Source organism: Cyphomyrmex costatus, unplaced genomic scaffold, assembly GCF_001594065.2.
Source record: "Cyphomyrmex costatus isolate MS0001 unplaced genomic scaffold, Ccosl1.0 scaffold112, whole genome shotgun sequence".
NCBI classification, from domain to species: domain Eukaryota; kingdom Metazoa; phylum Arthropoda; class Insecta; order Hymenoptera; family Formicidae; genus Cyphomyrmex; species Cyphomyrmex costatus.
The window spans coordinates 1,321,399-1,344,699 of record NW_017275086.1 but is presented as its reverse complement, the minus strand read 5'-3'; the positions used below and the strand labels follow the sequence as shown (position 1 = coordinate 1,344,699).

Below are 23,301 nucleotides of genomic sequence, written 5' to 3'. Positions count from 1 at the left end.
AGAATGAAGTAACATAATAGACGCGTAATTAAAATATAATATATATTTATTATATTTTATTAAACGCGTATTCAATTACTTCCCAGTGAAATAATTAGGTCAGATTTATCGCGAGAACATCGTTCACTGGCCGCTAACTTTATCGTACTGAACAGATCGGCATTCGCTAACGCGGCGGCCACGTTTAATTATAGATTGGACGGCCGTGCTACTATTTTCGTAAAACGAAGGGAATGAAGATTTTTCTACTGACGCACATGGATGATACGTGCCAGTGAAAAGACCAATACATCGAATTTATGGATTGATACCATCCCTCTCTTCCTCTCCTCTATGCTTGAATCTGAATGTAAAAATATTACATAAAACACAAGAAATATACACACACGGAAAGTTACTTTTTAAAAGTAACTAGTTACAGTTACTCGTTACCAAGTAAAAAATGTAACGAGTTACCGTTACTCGAAAAATAACTTTTCGTTACTTTTCCGTTACTTTTTTAAAATCAATCTAAAAATGTACTTTTGCATTTTTTTGCATTTTTTTTATATGTAATACTCTGACAAATATATAGTTTTATTTTTTAATAAGTCAATGTAGAATGGCTTAAATAATAAATTAAATAAAAGAAAAATAAGAAGGGTAACGAGCCTAAAATGAAACAGTTTATTTCCGATAAGAATGACGATGACAATGTAATTAAATGTAATATATATTAGAACAATAACATGGATAAAACAAGATAAAAACAAACGACGTTTCGACACTAATGTCATCGTCTTATTGGAAATAAACTGTTTCGCTTTGGATCTGTGAAGCTGGCACGACATTCTGTCGATATCAAAAAAATTACAACAGTTCCAGCACTTTTCATAGTTCTACAGTTCTACCTAAAAACAAAAAATAGTTCCGCAGTTTTAATATGAAAAAACTAAAATTGAAAATATGGCGTGCTAACTTCGCGAATCTGGCACGTCAGATTTCCTTTAAAGTACGAGAACAAAATTAATATTTGCACTTTTAGCAACAGTTCCCGATAGTGCTACTAAAAACCAACTAAGATATGCATTTTCAAAATAAAAAAATAACATTTAACAATTTTTATACATCCTATATATAGAAAATCGCATAAAACTTCTAGAAAAAGTGACGTGTTGACTATTTCTACCATTTTCAACGGCAGTTCTTGTTAGTTCTCACAGAGTTCTATGCAATGCAATCATTTATAAGTAGAGTTCCGGCCTCTACATATTTTTAATCAATTTTTTAATACCTGAGTACAGCACGACACTTGTAGAAAATATAAATGATTGCAATGCATAGAACTCTGTGAGAACTAACGAGAACTGCCGTTAAAACTGATAGAAATAGTCAGCACGTCACTTTTTCACCAATTTAGTGATTTCAACTTCACAGAGCTGCTTTGTGAAGTTGGCACCTTAAATTCGAATATTGGTAAAATCATTATTGCATTCGTTTGTCCACTGTTTGTCCACGTTTGTCCACCATCCAAAAAAAAGTTATACACAAAAAAAATTGTAACACCCCCAAGTAGTTTATATTTTACACTATTACGAAAAATATAATAAGCATAGGGTGGACAAACGAAAATAATGGGTGGACAAACGTGGACAAACAGTGGACAAACGAATGCAATAATATGATTTTACCAATATTCGCATTTAAGTTGTCATCTTCACAAAGCAGCTCTCTGAAGTTGAAATCTCTAAATACGAATATTGATAATATCATTATTGCATTCGTTTGTCCACTGTTTGTCCACGTTTGTCCACCCATTATTTTCGTTTGTCCACCCTATGCTAATTATATTTTCCGTAATAGTCTAAAATAACCACTTGGGGATGTTACAATTTTTTTTTGTATAACTGTTTTTTGGAGGGTGGACAAATGAAAATAACGGGTGGACAAACGTGAACAAACAGTGTAGAAACGAATGCAATAATGATTTTACCAATATTCGCATTTAAGATGCCAACTTCACAAAGCAGCTCTGTAAAGTTGGAGTCTGTAAATGATGCCAGATTCGCGAAGTTAGCACGCCATATTTTCAACTTTAGTTTTTTCATATTAAAACTGCGGAACTATTTTTTGTTTTTAGGTAGAACTGTAGAACTATGAAAAGTGCTACTGGAACTGTAGTAATTTTTTTGATATCGACAGAATGTCGTGCCAGTTTCACAGATTCTTTCGCTTTTGGGTTCGTAGCCCTTCTCATTTTACTTTTATTTAATTTATTTTTTAATTTTTTTTAAACAATTTTGTAATTCTAAAACCTGTAAAATATGCAGCAAACTGAAATATTTGTATATCCTATGTATTATTACATAGAAGATAGAAGTGTAAAATAATTACTGAATCATGACGGCCGAATGCTTAAGGGCTTTCAAGCCTTATTGATAAGCTATAAATGGCACGTATCCAATCGAATCGTGTTCAATCGTGTGCAAAGTAACGACAAAAGTAACTGTAAATTTCGTTATCGTTATCCAAAAAATGTAACTCGTTACCGTTACAGTTACCAAAAAAAAAGTAACGCAGTTACCAGTAAAGTTACCAAAAAAATAACTTGTAACTGTAACTTCGTTACAAGTAACGAGTTACTTCCATTCCCTGGAAAGAACGACTTTGTTGATATATCTAAAAATTTATAGGTAGATATAGAATGTAAAAATAATTGTTTTGGACTATCAAAATAATTTGTAGGAAATTCAAAGATGATGAGTAATCCTACAAAAGAAGTTCTACCGATCGCCATTGTATCAATATACGTTGTTAATTTAACTAAAACAATAGAATTAAACAATTCGAGAAAATGTAAGTTTTATTCAAATTTAATTTATTATTTATTAAATGCATAACACGTTAATATGGATTTTTTACACTAAACATAGAAATGAATTGTTTTATATTTTGATATATACATGAAAGTTAAATAATATTGAGTTATTTAACTTAAGGGATTGCGTTACCATTGCTCTTTATCTAACAGTGTACGTAATGCATATTTTTAATTGTTTAGAAAAAATTAAGTCATTTTATATACATAAGTTATTTCTAAATGATTGAATCGATCATCAACAACATCGACGTCTCAAGGGAAATCAGCATGAAAGGTGAAAATAATGAAGGTGATATAGATAATATTTCGATTTATTATTAAACGTGCCTACATGATACAAATCAGGGAACAACACAATTTCGTTATCACTTTATGACGTAGTAAATATGTTTTGTCCTTTGCGTGTACGTGATGAAAGTCTAATAATTATTACACCTTATCTATAGGAGATGGGATTAATTTAACGATGTTCAGATTCGGTACACAGACTATCACAAAGTTGATTGCTGGTTCGGGTTCGTACATGGATGTTTCTAAAATGATCACAGCCGCGAGCTGAACGACATAAAAAGTAACACGTCCAAAAGCATCTTTTTACCTTCACATCACTATGCCTGTAATTTTTTATAATATTTTCTACCAATCGTTTCTCCTTGGAAAACGTCGTCGATATTAATAATACGCGAGACGCGTGAAACGTGATTTAATTCCGTCACAATATTTTGCCCACCCTTAGCCACACGATCTCACTTTGTTCCCGCTTACTTATCTTGCACAAACATCGACTTTTAATTCCACGACGAACATCAATACGCTAGAATTAGGAAAATTAGTGCTATCATGCTCAACTTGACATTAGAATATATCAACACATTTGAGATGTAAATGTCGATTACATATCAAAATTTAATCGAATTTCAACTCGTACGAGGCTCGATCCTTTAAAAATTCTCAATGTCGTCTTCCTTTCGTTACTGAATCACAGAGTCGATCGTCCCAATTCTATCTTGCCAAGATAAAAAATACGAATACGCAGTTAACGCCGCGTTAACGCAATTTAGAATGCACCCTGTACGCGTAGCATCATTTAAGAAATACGAGTCGCTCAATGACCATGAGAATGATACCATTCTTTTATCCATTTTTTTTTTCCCTCCTTTTTCTCTCTCGTTCTCTCTCTTTACACCATATTATACAAATACAACGAGACACCGTGTAATTCTTATATCTTCTTCACATATTAAGAATATATTCCTAGGTACTCTGCGAGGACATGCGACCGACCGTAAAGCAATCCGTCGACTCTCGCGGGGCGGCGGCACACAAATAAACCGTGCTTAAAGTAAACTTAATTACGTGATAATTGGCGAGCGCGAAATTCCAGCCAAGACGATAATTGTTGCAAGAGAGAATTCGCGCGACGCCGGCGCGCGGGACCACCTGAACGGACATTTACGCCTCGCACGTCATCGTCGTATCTCGATTTCGGTTTATCACTCTCTAACTGCGCTATGTATATATATATATATATATTTATTTATATAGAATGCATTACGAACTCACCACGCGGCTTGCAGCCGCGTGTGACAGACACCGAAGCACATGCAAAACAACTCAAATGTAACACAACAGTGCGCGACTCATCGCCGACTCTTCTTTCCATCCTCCCTTCCTCCTTATCATAAATAGAATAAATTATTCCTCTTTATGTACAAATGGTACTTCCTCTTGGGTGTTTGTGCTTACGTAGGCCTGCACTCTCGCCGCGCGTTTAGCGTTAAGAATCAATTATGTCGACTGAATAACGCTAAATCGTGCCAAATTATGCCTCACTTCCATCAGCCTGTTCTTTTCAGCTAAATTTCTTATATGGTTCATCTTTCCTCTTTTTCACGTTGAAGAAAAAAAGAGGCAAGATGAACAATACAAGTTCAACTAAAATGAACAAACCTCGTACTATGGAAATGTTGAGAAAGAAATTTCAATAAGCTTGGACGCTATCAATGCTAAGATCAGTGGCGCAACAGACTTTAAATGTGCTTGTTTATGTTATTTAAAGAAAAGACTTGCGAGAAGCCAAATTAAGGAAAACGTAACGCTAAACGCACGATGAGCTATTGTTCTTAAATTTACAATACATCTTGTCCGCTTCTAGCTTGTGCAAATTTTTCGCTGAGATTGTTTGACAGAACGGCGATGATCGAACTTTGCCTTTTCCATTGTCAATCATATCAAAATATATCAAAACACGAAACTAGAACAACCGATGGCGTTTCCTATTTTCTCAAGCTACAGAGCAACATCGGTCGTTGTAGTTTCGATATACGGATATTATTCTGCGCAACAATAAAAATTTGCGGGATGCATTAAAACCTTCCTGAATATATCCAGATATTCAAGTATACAGTGTCCGGTATAATCTTTCGTAAGTAGAGCGAACTAAATACTGAGTTGAAGCTTTAAGTCTTAAGCCGTAAGAAATTGACCAATCAGAGTTGAATGTAAAAAGAATAATTGACTGTGATTGGTCAATTTCTTATAATTTAAGACTTGAAGTAATGACTTTTTAAATTGACTATAGATTTTCTATTTTATATAACCATTGATGATCATTACATTCTGACAAGTGTCTCTGATATTTGGACATTGGGGCGAATCTTTATCAGAGAAACGTTTCATTGCTTGCTTTGTTTGCTCTTACTTTTTAAGGTTTTATTTTAATTTATTTCTTTATATCTTGTATATATATATATTTTTCTCTTTTTTTAATTTTTTTTTCTTATTAGTACAACGAAAAATTATTTTCACAATCGATTATCTAACCAGTTAGCGAGCAATTTTCCGTTTCCTCTGTTTCATACATTCATCCAACATTACCAATTCAACGAAATTATTTTTTGCATTTTTTTGCATCTTGCAATTCATTATTAGTATCTATTTTCGCTGCGTACACTTTTTTTGTATTACATCTGAAGAGGGCTTGAACTTAAAGCCAAAACATGTAATTTATATTTTTGTTAGCTCTATTAAATTTTTTATTTAGTATTTATTAATGTTTATCATAATTTTATTTTCGAATGTTTCTTATTTGTTGACTCTTATCGCCTTTAAATATCACACAGTTATTTTTAATGACTTTTTGTAAAAAGCCCATTAAAGATGTCTTAAAGTTGTCTTATGCATCGATTTTAGTCATTCTGTTTAGTGAGTAACTAAAAAATATTGTGAAACTTGCAAAATGGTAGAGAACTTTTTGACAGTTTAATCCGCTCTATTTACTCATGAGAGATTATACGATCATTACCGGACATTCTATACAAAATGATCATGAATTATAACCGGGAAGGGAGTGATTCTATATAAAAAAAAAATCGAAAACGTATAAAATATTCTTATAGGAAAAAATAGACTGAATTTACAAAAGGATAAAACTTATTGGATTCGTTATATCATGATTATTTAAAAAAGATTGACATTTCCATATTTTATTTTTATTTGTTAAGATTGATATCTATAAGTTGTGTTTTTGTATTGATCTATTAATTTATTATTCCATATATTTTTCTCTAATAACTGATAATTTTTCGTGACCTCTCATATACTCTCAGAACGTCGTGGTGTTGGGACGTTGAATTTAACAGATCATTGTTAATTAATTGTAAGTTTTATCAAAATTAAACCTAATATTAAAGAAATTATTTAATTTTGACAAATTAAAATTTCATTAATTTACAGGTAATGTTAAATGTTTGATCTAATTGTAAGTATTCTATTAGATACGTCAGACGATATAGAAAACACATTATAATTTTATTTTATTTAAAATCAAATTATAATTTCATAATTTACTTGGCTCGTTGCCCTCTTTATATTTATACCAATTTAATAATTGTTAACAATAAGAGCTGTATGCATATATATTTAGTTTTATACTATTATATTCACTGTTATTCGCACACTGAAGGGAATCCGAACAAAGGGTTGAAACGTCTGTAATCGATTTTTTCAAATATATGGATTTTACACACGATTTAATTGTGTTGACTCGCATTGGCTTTCGATATTTAATTGGTTTTTATATAAATTTTTATATGAGTTTTTTATATGAAGTTTTATATTTTTGTAAGGTTTCTAAATCTTGCAAAAAACTTCAAAACATGAATACAGCTACATACAGTTCCATTGAAAATGCCCGAAAGGCTGCAATATAAATATGCTTAATCTGTGAATATTGGAAAAAATATTCTTTAAATATGGAAAAACATATATGCATATGTAAGTCACGAGTGCAATTCGGAACTACAAATCGTGAATCGATTGCATGAGAAAGTCGCGTAGTCACTCTTCGCTCCTTCTTATAAATTCTTTTTCTAGAAAACAAAGCATTATATAAAAAAATTTTATTCTATTTATGTTTTCGATTTATGTATTTTTTCATATAGAATCACCATCTTTCCAATTGTATCAGTTCACAAATAGTTTGTATAAAGAGAGCAAATGACAGAATGATCAACATTACAAGTTAAAAATTCTTCAAATTGGCTATACAAATACAGATTGTAAAATCCGTTTACATATACAATTAAAATATTGACAGAAAAAATAGTCGATCTAACAAGAAAAATTATAAAATTATAATGATAAATATAAATTTTTAACTTTTCAATTTTCTCGTTAAAAATTGAATCAATTCAAAGAATTATTCAACCTATGTCGTTAATTTCGCCATTTTAGGATTCCTATAGGCTGATTTTCTTATAAAATTACAAAACACAATTTCTTAAAATTACAAAACACAAAAAACTAAAACGCTTTGTCTCTTTCTCTCTTATATGAAATATTTAGAAGTTATCTCAGTAAAATATTATATATATAGCAATCACAAAGAAAAGATTCAAGACGCATTCTGAGAATATCTTGGGCCCTATAGTGAAAATATATGTGGCGACAGTTACGTGAGTCTGAAAAATATTTTCCAAGATACCTCTTTTACATGTATAATATCTCAAAGATATTATACAGGATTTCTCAACACGGTGAGATCCCGCGGATTTTCCTTCGCTGCGCGGAATTAACATCGATTCTTCCTACGATGCGTATAGTAAAAATAAAACACGTGCGCCTCGAATGCCACGCATCCGCTAATAAATTAATATTTATTCGTCGCTTTAGCAAACAGCGCCGAAATACGCGGTTCTACAGCGCTACAAAACGAGAACGCTTGAACGCTTTTGCCTCGGTGATTATGCAATATGTAAAATAGATCATTTGTGTTTGCTTATTCCGCGGGGAGAGAACGCTCTAGTAACGTTACATTGCGACATGCGAATGTACGGTCATCGTCGGGAAACGCTCGCCGTTCGTTCACACGGGGTATATTTCATTATGTTATGGCACTGGATATTAGCGTGGTATTGCCTGTGGTACTATCCTCACGTAAATGCATCTTGTACTTGGTACAAAAAAAAAAACCGAGGATCTTCTAGTCTTCTTGTATGTTTAAAAATGCGATCTTACGATGGGCGTACACTTCGACAGTGTCGAGAGAAGGTCGTCTTTCTTTCTTTTTCCAATCCTCATTTTCAGTTAGATTAGTTCTTTTTCTCGCACTATCATCGGTGCTTAAAGGATATTATCGCCCAATTTTCTGAAGCGCACAACTCTGATAGTCCGCGTCTTATGTAACTATTATTTTTATGTAACTATTATTTTGTCTTGTAAACAAAGGCCACGCAAATGCAAAAACCTACGGCAAATACTAAGAGTACACGTAAAGAATATATCCCTCGAATGTGTCTCGACGAATTAAACGACATTCGCGGACAAAAGTTCGTTGGTTCTACCATTAATTATTATTCGACTGATACCAAATAGCCGTTTAAGACGCGAGCCATTACAAGGGAATCGGCATTCGATCATTAACGAGCGTTTACTGAACTCTGTTTTAGCGCATCACTGTAAAAACTGATTATTTGGACGTATTCCCGTCAACGCGCGTCAATACGAATTTTTCAAACGGACATTTCTTGAAACTATGTTCTTCGTTTAATTCTTAAAACTAGTTACTAACACTTAGGCCTCACTAAGACAATTCGGCCCGCTGTTATGAGATCGACATTAGGGGAATAAATGTCCCGTTTGCGCTTTATCTCATCGCAGAAGACACTCGCATGAATCGGATCGCGATCTGCGATATAACAAAGATAAGACTAAAAAATATATGTAAAAACGTGTCAATAAGCGAAACTTACTAATCATTTGTCAACAATAATTATCACGCAATTTAAATGATAGTAACAATTTTTAATTTACACTGAAAAAAATAAGTAAAAATTAACCAAGAAATATTCAATACAAATAAGCAAAAACCACATAAATTCCTATTAAATTAATAAGTAATAATAAAGCTCTGTAAGAATAAAATAAAATAGAACAATTGAAGGGTTAATACTCAATTTCTTCACCTCTAGATAACTTATCTACGAGATATTTCCTAAAATACAATGGAGATATCTCCTGGATAAAGTTATCCGCAATTTATCTGGAAGTGAAGAAATTTGCCATAAAAGCTAGTTATTTGACATCGTCGAAATCACTTACTCTTTACTTCATTTGCAATCTTGTTCCAACAAATTTTTATACAACTACTGCGTATTACCACGATGAACTCTTTTTGCGTTTTTTTATTCATTGACTCTCAACATTTTATTCAATAAGATTATTACTGCATTACTGCTATGAATTTTTCAACAACCAATTTGACTATTTTAATTTATTAACTTGCAACATTATGATAAGGAAAAAAAACGAGAATACTACTACGAAGCAATATTTTACAGATTTCCAATAATTTTATAGGGTAAGACCGCCCAATAGTGCGCACTTTTTCTTTGAGATTATATAACCTATATAAGGATCTGAGTTCAGACAGTAAAATGGTGCTTAATTTATTCTTTACACTTTAAACTAAAATAAACTATCAAGTATCAATGTAATACTATGACTTGTTTTTATAGGAGATTAATTTTACTAAGGAAAGGGGAAAATGCGAACTCTTGAGCAAGTGTCTTCTCAAGAGTTCACATTAATTCGCAATTTTCACTTTTTACTTTTAATATAACTATATAAACATTATTACAAATATTAAGTGAATATATCAATAAATACGAAGCAGAACATACATGCATACAATATAAATAGTATGGATTCACTAAACAACGATTTAATGTAGAAATCGATCGATTCATCCTTGAAAAATATAGAAAGAAAATGATCAAAATCACAAAATTTTTAATATCTCCTTTATCGCTGCAACGATCACAACGATTTTTTTATACACAGATCAGTAAACCAAAAAGATATATTTTATGTGAAATACAGTTCTTACGATCAAATAGTTTCGTCGTAAAGTGCGAACGTTGGAGCAATGCGCACTTTTAGGCGGTTTTACCCTAATTATCAGGAAACGCGGTAGTATCTCCGACCATGTTCAAAAAAACTACTAGTTAATTTATAATGTATTTACTATAACATTGAGAATGATCCGATCGGCGTCGAAACATTTGTTTATGTAATTATTTTTATTTTTATGTTTTTAAATTAAATGTTCTTTATTACATAACTGGCTCTTAGTCCTTCAATTGTTCTATTTTATCTTATTAAATTATTTTATTAAATTAATTTAATTTATGAAATTACGTATTCCAGCTAAGATTTAGGATCGACAAATAATCGGTACATAATTTATGTACCGGCAATTGTAAGATTCATGCAAAAAATATTACTAAGCATCAACATACGCTTTGACCGAAAATGGTTTTTTTCACTTATCTGTATCGAAAAAAATATTTTTCAAAATAGAACTAATATAATTATAGTCTATTCATTTGAACAATTCGAACAAATTTGAAATATATGGAAATTTTGTACTATCAATTAAAATATTATTGATTCGTTACGTAATCTTAGTTTGTTAAATAAAAGATCTCTTAATAGTCCTTTCGATTTGGATCAAAGAATTAGATCAGTGGCTGATCACAGAATCGCGTATTGTCGCATCACCACATTCAATGTATATAGAGAGCGCCAATTTTTTGATTCGATATAGTTTCATTACAAGAGTGTTACGCGTGTCAATCGATCATTGTCTAAAAACATGGAATATGGCAGTTTGACATTAAAACGGAATTATCAAGTTTTCCACAAAGAAATGATGTCATATCGACTTCGATATTAACTGGATGGAGACAAACGACAAAAATATTTCAAAAATTTCTTTTTGAAAATTATATAAAAGCAGGACTAATGACGTCTAACCCGCTGACTGCCATGCTCGCGCATGTATCTTACAACGTATTTTTTGAGGCAAAAGAATGTAATTAGTGCGCAAAGAATAATAGCGACAATCCGCTAATTTTGCCTCCAATTAAGTAAGCGATTTTACAATAAAAGCGAAAGTAGGCTTTATACATACATTGCATAGAATGGCAGTGAACGCGTCAAGATACTTTTAAAAGTTTTAAGAGAGATCTGTGATATACTCTCTTTTTTCCATAGCTATACGCTACATCCATTTTTAGCATAAACTCTCCATTCAATTACAAGATGGAAACAACAAATTTCTAAATAAACATTCTACTCTACAGTCGATATTCTCGTGTGAAATTCCAGCTTCTTTTTTTTTATATCATGCATATTAAATAGAACTAAGAATCCAAGTTTCCTTAAATGCGGGTTTCAAATACGGCCTTACAGCAATAGGATCGGCATGTAAACATCGGTTAAATTGGAAATGTCATGATCCACGTCATCGTACTACATTCTAAGCAATTCCAAAAACAATGTGTACAGTGTACCGTACACATCTTTTTTTTTAATGTCTCTTAATGGTTCCATTTTAAATTATATTATTATGTAATCTTTTTAGGTTTTTTTGTCATTTCTCTTACGATGCTTAAATGTTAAGTTGAGAAAATAATTTTTTTCGTTTATATAACAAGCAAAATGTTCAACTCGTTTCTTCATAAATATTCAATTTTCCATAAGTCTTCTTTACGGGGCTCAATGGTTCCAGCAGAAACACTTAATTTGCACGTAAGTTTTATTTTTTTTAATTTTAGGTTCGTTCTTTCTCCCATTAACGCGCGCGAAATGCATGATTCACTATTTACTCGAAAGAAAGTACTTTTCACTGGGTTCAGAACCATTGTACATTAATTGTTATTTATTGTATTACGTCTCATATACTGAGCATGTTGTAACGCTAAGAGCATCCATGGAAATATTATCGGCTAGAAAGCACAAATATTCTCTAATGTTCTTCAAAACGTTTTATAGTACGCTGAAACGTTTCTAGCTCTTGCTTTGGTTTCTTTCCAGTCAATTTCCCGACATCACGCATACGAGAACCGTTGCCGATTACAATCAGCGATCGTTTCCTCGAGTAACAGTCTCTGTTCGTTTTGTGTTCCTTTCTTCACGTTATTAAGCGAGGACTGTGCAAACCTTCTACCTGAGTATCAATTTGAGGACAATGTTGTGTATCAGGCGGTCCCCAATCGTGCAAATTTCCACTGTTAGCTAATCTGTGCGTAAGTCGATGTGCTATTGAGAAACCTCCGCTACCTTCCAACTGAGTTAAAACTATGATAACTTGTCTGAAATAAATATATCAATGTAAAATTTGCTCATGCTGATCAGAAACGAAGTTTAATTATATCTTACCTGTGAAGAGGAGGAACACTATCGGCAGTTCTGAGTTGTCCTCTCGTGGACACGACGTTATAGCTTTCATGGCAGTCACATTTTACATGAATCCATTTGTTTACATGGCGATTTTCAACCATTACTACTAATCCGGCCCATCCTTTAGTTAAATAATAAGCAGTCATGCCTTCTCTGCCCTGTTAGAGTTAAATATTTATATTATTAGATATTTACATAAATTTTACGTCAATATTTAGATGTCAATATAAATTTGAGATGTAATGGCTTACTTCGTGCCGTTGTCCTTTAGCTAATGTTAGACTTATAATAGCATCGGCTAAGACAAAAGCAGGTGGTGATATCTGCTCGACAAGAAGTCTCTTTGAACTGTGAATAGCGAGAACGTATTCTGGATAACTAGATGTATCTTCCATTCCAATGTGCCAATGATTAAAGGCTAGACATACGACGATATACAGATCTCTCTCTAACATTTTGTGACAGCCGACAAAACCGCGTACTTGTCGCTTGCTGTGTTCCACTAATCTACCAACTTCCGGAGCAGCCGGAGATCTCGTGCGAAAAACTACCACGCATAAGTCCAATTGAGATCGTTGCGATTTTTCTGAATTTCTAGAAAATTATATAATTGTTAATATACTCTGTGATAAGTTCATACGTGTGAACCAGTTTAATCGCCTCACCTCTGACCCTCTTGGAACAGTGTAAATTCCGTTTCTGTAGGTTCTAACACCGTCAAAAGGACGCACGATAAATGTCTGAGAGACGACAATGGAGGGAGAGTACCGCGCAATCTCACTTCGCTCCATCCGACTCTCGTCTTACAGATATCAATGCAATCGAAATATTTTAAAACGTCGTCAAAGGATATCCAAAAGACACCATCTGAAGCACCGTGCGGCATAAGCATTTCTCGTAATTGCGGAGTCCATATAGGGCTGTCGTCTGACCAATCTCCTTTCCAACTATAATGACCCCAAGGATTGCGTAGTCGTAACAACCGTATTCCCTACGTAACAATTACGTGACAGGTATACTTATTTCAAGTCAGATGTTAAAAAGTGTCAAGCCAAGTGTGTACATCTCCAGTACTTACCTGTACATCACGGACATCGAGAACAGAATATGCATGTCTGAAATAGACGTTTTGATTAGAAACAATCAAATTAATCAAAGATAGAAGGATTCTTTACATAAAAATAATATATACTGAAAAAGGGAAAATTAAGAATCAAAATACAAATAAATTATAACGTCTAAGTTATAATAAACATATATTAAACATATATTAATCAAAGCCCCATAACCTACTTAAACTACTTAAATTCTACTTAAAGATAACTTAATACATACTTAAATTATTTAAATAAAAGAGCCGAAATTGGTTACGAAATATTACTCTAAATATTTTGAATTAGTATTTAAGTAGTTTAAGTATGTATTAAGTTATCTTTAAGTAAAATTTATAAATAGTTTAAGTAGGTTAAGGGACTTTGATTAATATATGTTTATGTCTGCATAACTTAGACGTTATAATTTATTTGTATTTTGACTCTTATAATGCCCTTTTTCAATGTATATTATAGAAACAATCAGTAAAAAAAAGAAATTAAAAAAACGAAAATCGAATTTAGATATCATAAAATAATTAAGTTTCTAATTTACCTCGGCCTTAATCCTTTGCGCTGATATTCATCCTCGTCAACCTTCATATTACCGCCTCCACAGCTAGCACCCATTAAAAACATAGCCTGTCTCGAGGACAAGAGTTGTGCCCATATTAGGTCCCTATCGAGTTCGTCTTCACTTGGCAATGCTGAAGGTTGTAAAGGCACGCTCTCACACGGGGCACCAGTTAATGTCGCTAGACCTTCTATAGCACGGCCGGATACTAAGGCCTCGTAACAGCCATGTATTTTAGCAACTGCTTTTTCGATTAGCGGTACCCAAAGCTGTTTTCTTTTTGCCTTCAATTTAAAACGTATATATTACTAATAATACATATATATCAAAATATAATAAAATAATATAACGTATCTTTGTGTAGCATACAGACATATACCTGAGAGTACACTAAGTGGCCTCTCTTATCACAGGGTAATAGATCATCAACGAGTACCGTCGTCCATTTTCCATCTTTACATAATCTAACTTGGTAAGCACCTTCGGGGCATGTCTCTTTCATGACCAAAACTCTTCTCACAAGCTCGTCACTCTCAGCCAAAACAGCCAAAGCCGACAATAACCAACAATTTCCTAAGACACCTTGCGAGATATCAGAAGGTAGGGGTGTCCTAAAGACAGCCCAAGGCAGTTTAGAATCGACACTTGAGTCCACGTTAATTTGATGTGGTCTTCTCCACTGGACAACGTGATTATCTTTCGTATCCGCGGGATTATAGTACAGGGATTTCGGAGCAGGCGGGAACGAATCATCGACGAACGGTTCGTTTGTCTATAAGATAAATGAATGAAATGTTAAATCTCATTAATAATTTAGCATTACATGCACCTACAATACGATCTAAATATACTTTTTTTTTACCTCCTTGCAATATCGTACAATGCGCTCCCATTTCTGCAGCGCGTCTCTTTCCTCCAGCTGTCTAAGATTTTCCATCACTACACTCTCTTGCCGTTGTATTCTAAGAGTACTAGTGGCCGACTCAAGAAGCCTAGGTATCCCTCTATCTCCAGATATTTGAGACAGTGACTTCGAGCTTTGGCACATTTCGCAAATAACAGTTGTACTCTTGTTCTCATATGTGCACAGTTTACATTGCCACTAAAGGTATGAAAAAATCGTTAAAGATAAAATTTATTGTATTTACTTTTTGCAAACGGCAAAGTGAAAAATAAAAGAGTAAAGTAAATTAAAAATTGAGGCAAGAGCGACCCAAGCAAGAATTATCATGCTCTCACCAGTAATTTATTTTTAAGAATTTTCATGAAAAAGATAGAAATACTAACTTGAATGTGTGAAGTCCTCGGTTGCCTTTTATCACCTGCTGCTGCTGACGAACCATTTCTTCTTACAGAATTTCTATGCCTTGGAGTAACCGCTTTGGAATTCGTCGGGGTTGAACAGAGTCTCGGACTTGGACTCCGTTGGCCAAAGGATCTATTGTCTTTCGGAACCTCTAGAAAGTCTGCTAAGGTCTTGCAGGCGTTGCAGTTTTGCGCAGAAAGTGGATTCCTCAGCGTGCACGAAGGGCAGACCCAACTTTCGCCCTTTCGTAAAGTAGCATCTTCTAAATGCATGATGCTTTTTAGTTTTGAACCGCAGCAAGCCTCGCACGTCGTTCTCGACGCGGCGTTCAATAGAGTGCACTTTTTGCACGTCCACACTGGTGACGGTGGATCGATTTGCTCATCCAGATCGGACTCCGCCATAGCCAGAGTGGCTTTAGGTGGTATATATCTTACGCTGTCCCTTGATACCACGATCGGAGATTGCGCATGCATAGGATAGCTACTCGTGTCCTTCGTGACAGTTATCAAACTAGGCTGCGTTAACGACGGGGGTGATCTGGACGAACCGCAAATGTCGCAACCATTGGACCACAGTGGGTTATACGCGTAAGAACATTTTCTGCAAGTCCACATGCGCTTCAACGGGCTCACATTCGATACGTCACCCACTGGACTGGTTGACTCGCTGTGCGCCTTAGTCGGTACCAGACCTAACTTACTGCTCTGTTTCTTTGGCAATGGAGGCGGTATGTCGGGATCCGTAATCCCGATGTAGGAATACTTTGGTCTAGAGTTGAAGCCAATGGAATGAGGCGGTACTGCGGGCGGTTCCTCATCATTCAAACTCCTACGGTTAACAGTCTTCTTCTGTGTCACATTCGTGACCGAATCGGCATCCGAGAAGGATCTCCTGTAAGACAGGGGCCCGACAGACGATAATGCGCGCGGTACCCAAGCCGGGACACTGATAACCACTCCGCTGCAAGGCGCGGGACTCCTAGGAGCGTCACACGCCTCGCATTGCTCCAAACTGGGCGCATTGTCCAGTGTGCAATTGTCACAGCTCCATAAGCCATCATCCTGGCGTGCTTCGGGTACCACTAGGCTCGTAGGTCGTTGTACCATGTGTTCCGACAATTTTTGAACAACAGAACCGTTCGATAGCGAACGACTGACTTTAGACTTAACTCGCTCATACATAGAAGGACTATGTCGTTTTGGAGAACGTTGAGAGGCATCGCTATTATCTGCGAATGGAAGCGTAGTAGACTCCATTGTTCCAATTGACGGCAAAATCCAGTCTTTATGGTGTCCTCTTCTGCTGCTTCGACTTATGCTCGTCAACTGTGCCATGCCTGAAACATTTTAAAGCAATAATTCTCAATAATGATTTGGAAGATTTTATCATAATTTCTACAATGATCGTTTTACATGACACTCACCTGTATTATTAATTTTAACATCGTTACCGGAGTTACTCTTACTAACACTCCCATCAAGGACGACGTTGGCCAAAAGTCCAGATGTAATTTTAAGACGGTTTTCTTTATGTAGATTAACCTTTTTACTCTTGCGTGCGCCAATCTGCTTTCCGTCGTTTTGAGCTATTGACGCACTAGCATCGCAAGCCGCGCAGATCAATGAGCTGCAATTATTGTCCAATAGACATCGAATACAAGTCCACTGTGTGACTAAAGAAGGTAAGGACGAAAAACGCTTCAACGGTTTCCTATCGGATGAGTTACCACCCAACGAACAACAATGAGAATTCTTCCTTATGTCAGCTGCAGACAAGTGTCTCTCAAAACTGCAAGTTTATAGGAACACATACTGTAAGAATATACAAAATGTTTATTCTCAGTAAAGATAAAATTTATATTTTTCAGAAAATATACTTTACACAATTGTTTCTGAATTATTTGGCATTTGAAAAAAAAAAAAATTAACAAAACACTCTCGATCAATATTTATTGGAAACTATATTTTCACAACAAGCAGTATCAGCTGTTAATGTAACATTGATTCAAGTCTGCAATCTGTTTGACATTGGAGGTTTCTTCAATGCAGGTATACTCGATATAAAGGAAAGTCTTATTTAATCTTAAGTACTTGACTCAGTTCTTTTATATCGACGTAAACATGACACAAGGGAATCGATATCGATACTCGTACTTTGTGATAAAAAAAAAAAAAGTACGGTATCTTGACAAACAACTCGTGGGTACTCATATAGAGCGATAGGATTGTCTCGGAGCACATGCAAAACACATGGAGAGAAAAGGGGAGAAAATCTTGATCCTTACTCTTGAAAGGCGATGCTGAGTCGGGACTGGTCGACAGATAGGGTCTCCGTCAAGTTACGCGCCAATCTGTCTGTCCTCGGCGGTGGGGTCGGCGGCGTCGATTCCCCGGAGGAGGTCTCCCTCCTCGCGGGACACTCTTCGTCCTCGCGTTTCCTCGTCGAGCGTCCCGCGCGATCCCCCGCTTCTCCTCCCCCCTGACGCGCGTTCCCGCTACACTCCGCGGCTACGCTCGTGGCACGGTCCTGCTTGCGGTCGAGGCTGGCCCTCTCGTCGCTCCTGAATCGCGTCAACCCGCACCTGGCGCATCTCGCACTCTCCGTCGGATTTATCAGGGCGCACTCCGAGCAATGCCACTGCAGCACCGACGCGATCGAGCCCATTCTCCACGCGTAGTCATGGCTCCCCCGCTGCGCCGCTCTATATCACCACTGTCGCGACCACGGACACGACGACGTCGACGACGGCGTCAACGACGGCGGCTACTACGACGACGACGACGGCGGCGGCGGCGGCGGCGGCGGTGGTGGTGGTGGTGACGGCTGCTGCTGCACACAGAGCCGACACCGCGTACACGGCGGGGGCAGCAACGTCGATCCTCGTCCACGACTTCGATTCTCGTTCGCTGTCCACGTGAAACTCTCCACTTCCTGACGCTCGCTCCGTCGCTGCACGCTGCACAACGGGAGAGACGCCGCGACGCGACGCGACGCGACGCCGAGGCGACGCGACGTGACGCGACGTAACGTGACGCAACGCGACGCGACGACGCGGCCGCCGCCGGCGGGTGGCGGTTAACGACGGCGATCAGCGGTGTCGCGAGACGCGTCCTCCTCGTCGTCGTCGTCGCGAGGATGTCGCCGTCGTTGATCGCGACAGGAGCCCGCCGTTCTTTGTCATATGTTCTGCGACGGCCATCTTTCCCGTCGAACCCCTACTTCGCGGACCACCCTCCTGCCCTCTCCGATCTACTTGACGCTACGACCTCGCAGGAACGGCGCGAACTTACTCATCGCCCCGAATAATAGGTTTTCCAAAGAACTGACTGCGGATGCCTGCCAGCAAAACGCACAGCTGACACAGTGCGGCACAGTGAATCATTATATCTTTGTTATTGGCCCACGTTAAACGAAGATAAAATGATCATTGTGTTACGCTCTGTATCTTGCTGGAAGAACCAGCCATTATTTCAATTAAAAGTGGAGCCGTGTATTTCAAGATTACCTTCACAGAGAATATTTTACGTATATTTACGGAAAGTTTACACAAATCTTTTTTTATATGGACAATATACAAGCAAGGTAAATTAAATATGTAAATTATTATTATATTGTTGAATAATATATTACAGAAAGAAGAAATTATATGAGTCTTCTAAGTTCAATTATTTATTGATAAATAAAAATAATTATGTTAAATACTTTAGTAGCTCACGCAAATCTCCAAGGAATTAATAAAAACGTTCCCAGAATACCTCTCGGCTAAAGTATGTTGTATTGTATGGATATATAGGCTGTGTAAACAACAAAGAACAATATTATAGATTGTTTGCAGTTTACATATATATATAGATGACACGTGAAAAACAGTTTACATTATACATAGAGATATATGTAGATTATTATTTTTTACTTTATTGTAAAGTAGTGTAAACACAACTCATGGAAAATTTCAGTTCTATTCATGGGTCAGATGATCTGTATATATACGATTTTATTCGTAATCGAATATTTTATCTGCTGCTATATCTGCATTTGTTTTAATATGTTTTGTATTTCAAATTTAAGTAAACAGTACAGTCTGAGAAAAAATAGTTGTATTTACTACAATTTTGATAGTAGTAGAAGAAATTAGAAAACTCATTCTTTCCTAAAAATTAAGATGCTATAGCTGTACTTTGTAATTTAATTTTACACTGAAAATAACTCAAAGCGAAATCAGAAACGTCTACATTTTAATACATCTTTTATTGTTATGAATTTTAATTAAAGACACTTTTAAATTATTGAATTAAATCAACACGATTAAATGCGTTAAACTTGTATAGCTCTTTTATTAATATTTGAATTTTACTATAATTTAACTTATAATTTATAGTCATTTTTAATGCCAAGTATATATATTTTTTATTTTTTATATATAAAATTATAAATATAATTATTATTATTACTAATATTATAGCAGTAGTAATTATAATAATAATTATTTTATCATACAATGGCAGTCGTAAGTATTAACAATAAGCTCTTTTTTACAATTAGTATACCTAATGGATAACTATAAAAATAGAGTTATTAACCATAATTACTTTACCACACAATGACAGTCACAAATGTCAACAATTTTTCTCTTACAATTAGTATAATGGAAAACAATTATGGTACGTAATACTAAACAATGATAATTTAATAAATAATTGTGGTTATAGTATCAATACCTTCAAATATGTCTGTTCAAATATTTTTATATGTAGATGTTCCGTGAGGGATTTGCGTCCACTATAAAATTTTCGTGAACACATCACTGTATATTTTAATTACTACGCGCACTAGCGACATCTGTGAAAGAAATTTCGAAAGATGTGCAATTATTATTGTAGCAATGAAGGCGAAGTGCTTACAAAGTCCCTGTGGCGCAGAGGATAGCGCGTTGGACTTCTAATCCAAAGGTCGTGGGTTCGATCCCCACCAGGGATGGGACGCGAGCGGGATTTAAAAACCGTTTGTAGTTATTTTTTTTACACGTGTCTTTTATGCTATCATTCAAAAATTGTGAAAACAATTAAAGGTTAAATATGACCGAAATGTTGGATTAGTTAAGCCGACTATTATTGTTTCTCTACTTTTTTCTTAAGATTTATAACTCATGTTTACATAGATAACAAATATGATCGCTTTGACATTCGCAAAAACAATTGAATAATCTGCTAAAACTATGGGCTAATCCATATTTTATAAAAATGGAAAATATGACCTAAAATGATAGGAGAAAAATATTATAAATGCATTTTTTATTTTTACAAAATATTAGTCTATTATTGCAATATTGAAGAATTTCTTAAAACCATAAATGCGATTACATAACAAGTAAAGAATTACTGCAATAAGTTCTTCAATTGTTTTCGGAATGTCATATCTTTATCGGTGCGATAATATATATTATATGCTATATTATCTATAAAAACAAGTAATACACTGAGAAAAATGGTTTAGTTGAAAATGAATAAGTCAGAAAATTTTAATTGGTTTAATAAGAATCTTCTAGCTTGTCCATTTTTAATCAAACAATTTTTTCCAGTGTACTAGTTGAATAATTAATAGCTTATAGATACTCTCTTAATATATCTACTACAAGCACAGTAAGCCTTTTAATTGCATAACTGAAATTCTTTATTCTTCATTCATTCTTCCAGTGCGCTGGTTTTTAACGTTTTAAACTTTATGACGTCACGTATACCTCTGAAACGACCATGTTGTGTAAATAAAGAGTGAAAGGCTAAAAATCTATAAGTCTATTATAAACAGAAGGTACTTTTTTTTACTATAGTATTTTAGTAAGAGTATTGACTACCATCGTGAGATTTACGTCACACACCTTATCTTATGAAAGAATTAGGTTCGATTTTAGCTTACATAATTTTATCAGAAGGGAGTCAAGTGCATTGTTTGTGTTCGACATCTATAAATATTATACTCATGATTAGAGCCTTTGGATTAAAATACATACACGTACGTTATACCCGTCGAGACAATGAAAAGGAATCATCATTCAGGTTCTTTATTAACAATAATATTAATTATACAATATGGTTCATAATCAGATAGTACGAGAGAATGATTTCAGCAAACTGTCGACTTCGCTTATATATCTTCCGGAAAAGTAGCTAGACGATCCTATTTCAAAGGCTTAAGCTAGTGGCACATAGAGAAACATAAACAGTAAGCTAATGGACTCTTCACAGTCCAGAATATGTAAGGCAATAATATAAGCAATAGCCAATAAAAAAAATGTTGATTTTCTCATTGCTTATGTTTTTCTGTGTGTCACTAGCTTTAATCATATCTGTTATAGCTTATCAGCAAGTGTTGTCTTTTTGCTCAAAAAGAAAACAAATATAACTAGCACTGAAATGAAACGTTCAATTTTTGTGTATGAAATAATATTTTCTGTTAGATTATACTTACATGGAATAAACGGTTTTGATGAAGCATCTTAAATTTAGCTAGATACAGATCTGGAAATGTAATTTTGTTGAATTAAAATAATTAATTAATTATGTAGAATATTTAAATTGGTTGTTAAAATATCAAAATATTTTGTAACGCTGATTATCATATATGTCACATAATTGGATAGTAGAGCAAAATTGTTTTTGTCTCTACTTATTTGTTAGTTAAATTTTTTTTTAGATATTTCAGAAAAATCATTTTGTTCATGCAGAAAATTCGCTTACTGTATTAAATATATTAGACGTATATTAAATTAAACATCAATGAGTTTGCTTTCTGAGAATGTCGTATGTGAAACGTTTTAGTGATTTTATTGAAGAAGAAATACAGGAGAAAGATATTACTTTCAAGGAATACGAGGACGAAGATAAACGATGAGATTTTAACATACGTCGTATTTGATCATCCATAAATACTCGGTACCTCATTAAGGGATGACACACGAAACTCTCCGCTTTCTGGGCCTATCCAGATTTGTTCCTCCGAGAAACTCACGGGCATCCCCTTTTGGTCACCGAGAGAGACAGCACCCCGTCAGTTTATTTACGGAAACGCCTCTTCTTTGCCTCTCACTGAGAGGCGCCTTACTTTGATTGCACCAACTCTCTTGACAGAGTTTCAGTTTTGTTCGATTTCTCCGAGCGAAAATAATTCAGAGCAAAGGAAGTGTTTTCGAGCGGAAAGAACAGAGAGCAAAGTGATAAAAAAAGGATTAATTAGAAACGGACGTAATACGTCTTGTTTTAACATCTGAAATTTTTTTATTTCGAGCAGTAAAATTTTATACAATACTTCATACATTTCGTTGTTTCCGACTGAGCGTAGATTTCGAACAATTCGATTTTTGTAATAAAAACAGTGAAGGGAACAATAACGTTAGTTTTATTTCTAAATTTATTGTTGGAATATCAAATACATGTAAATAGAGATGAATGGAAATTGGAGATAAATTCGTTTGTGGTCAATAAAAACAAAATGTTATTTATTGCGTGGCATTATATATAAATCTATTTTATTTTTTTTATATCTGCGTGAATTGTATACAACGTTATAAAATTATATTTTAGACGTTTCCATAATTATATTGCGATGAATGGTCTTTGCCGAGCAACGATGATAGATAAAAATTTTCCATTCCAACGATACCAACATTTCCATTGTAGTTTGCCAAATAACGGTGACGTTTAAACTTTCGTTTCGCCATTCGTTACCT

At 34.8% G+C, this 23,301-nt stretch overlaps 1 protein-coding gene and 1 non-coding gene across 2 annotated transcripts; one reads left to right on the top strand and one right to left on the bottom strand.

The window, feature by feature from the left end:
• Positions 1-11,522: 11,522 nt before the first annotated feature.
• Positions 11,523-18,242, bottom strand: LOC108776666 (calpain-D). The gene is made up of 11 exons (XM_018543354.1): positions 17,863-18,242; positions 17,002-17,366; positions 15,557-16,914; positions 15,132-15,371; positions 14,649-15,041; positions 14,252-14,553; positions 13,683-13,719; positions 13,270-13,595; positions 12,856-13,198; positions 12,584-12,762; positions 11,523-12,516 (listed from the first exon to the last, which is right to left on the bottom strand). Exons 1-11 carry the CDS (start codon positions 18,240-18,242, stop codon positions 12,336-12,338), a joined length of 4,104 nt encoding a protein of 1,367 aa, XP_018398856.1. The 3' UTR covers positions 11,523-12,335.
• Positions 18,243-20,482: 2,240 nt separating this feature from the next.
• Positions 20,483-20,555, top strand: TRNAR-UCU (transfer RNA arginine (anticodon UCU)). The gene has a single exon. It is a non-coding gene; the product is annotated as a tRNA-Arg (tRNA).
• The last annotated feature ends 2,746 nt before the right edge of the window (positions 20,556-23,301 follow it).

Bases quoted from the DNA above. Each gene is read 5' to 3' on its own strand.
- LOC108776666 (XM_018543354.1), bottom strand. From the start codon at position 18,242: ATGGGCTCGATCGCGTCGGTGCTGCAGTGGCATTGCTCGGAGTGCGCC. The intron at 16,915-17,001 runs GTGAGTGTCATG...AAAATGTTTCAG, and splicing joins TGTTAAAATTAATAATACAG to GCATGGCACAGTTGACGAGC. The intron at 15,042-15,131 runs GTAAAAAAAAAG...TTTATCTTATAG, and splicing joins TTGTACGATATTGCAAGGAG to ACAAACGAACCGTTCGTCGA.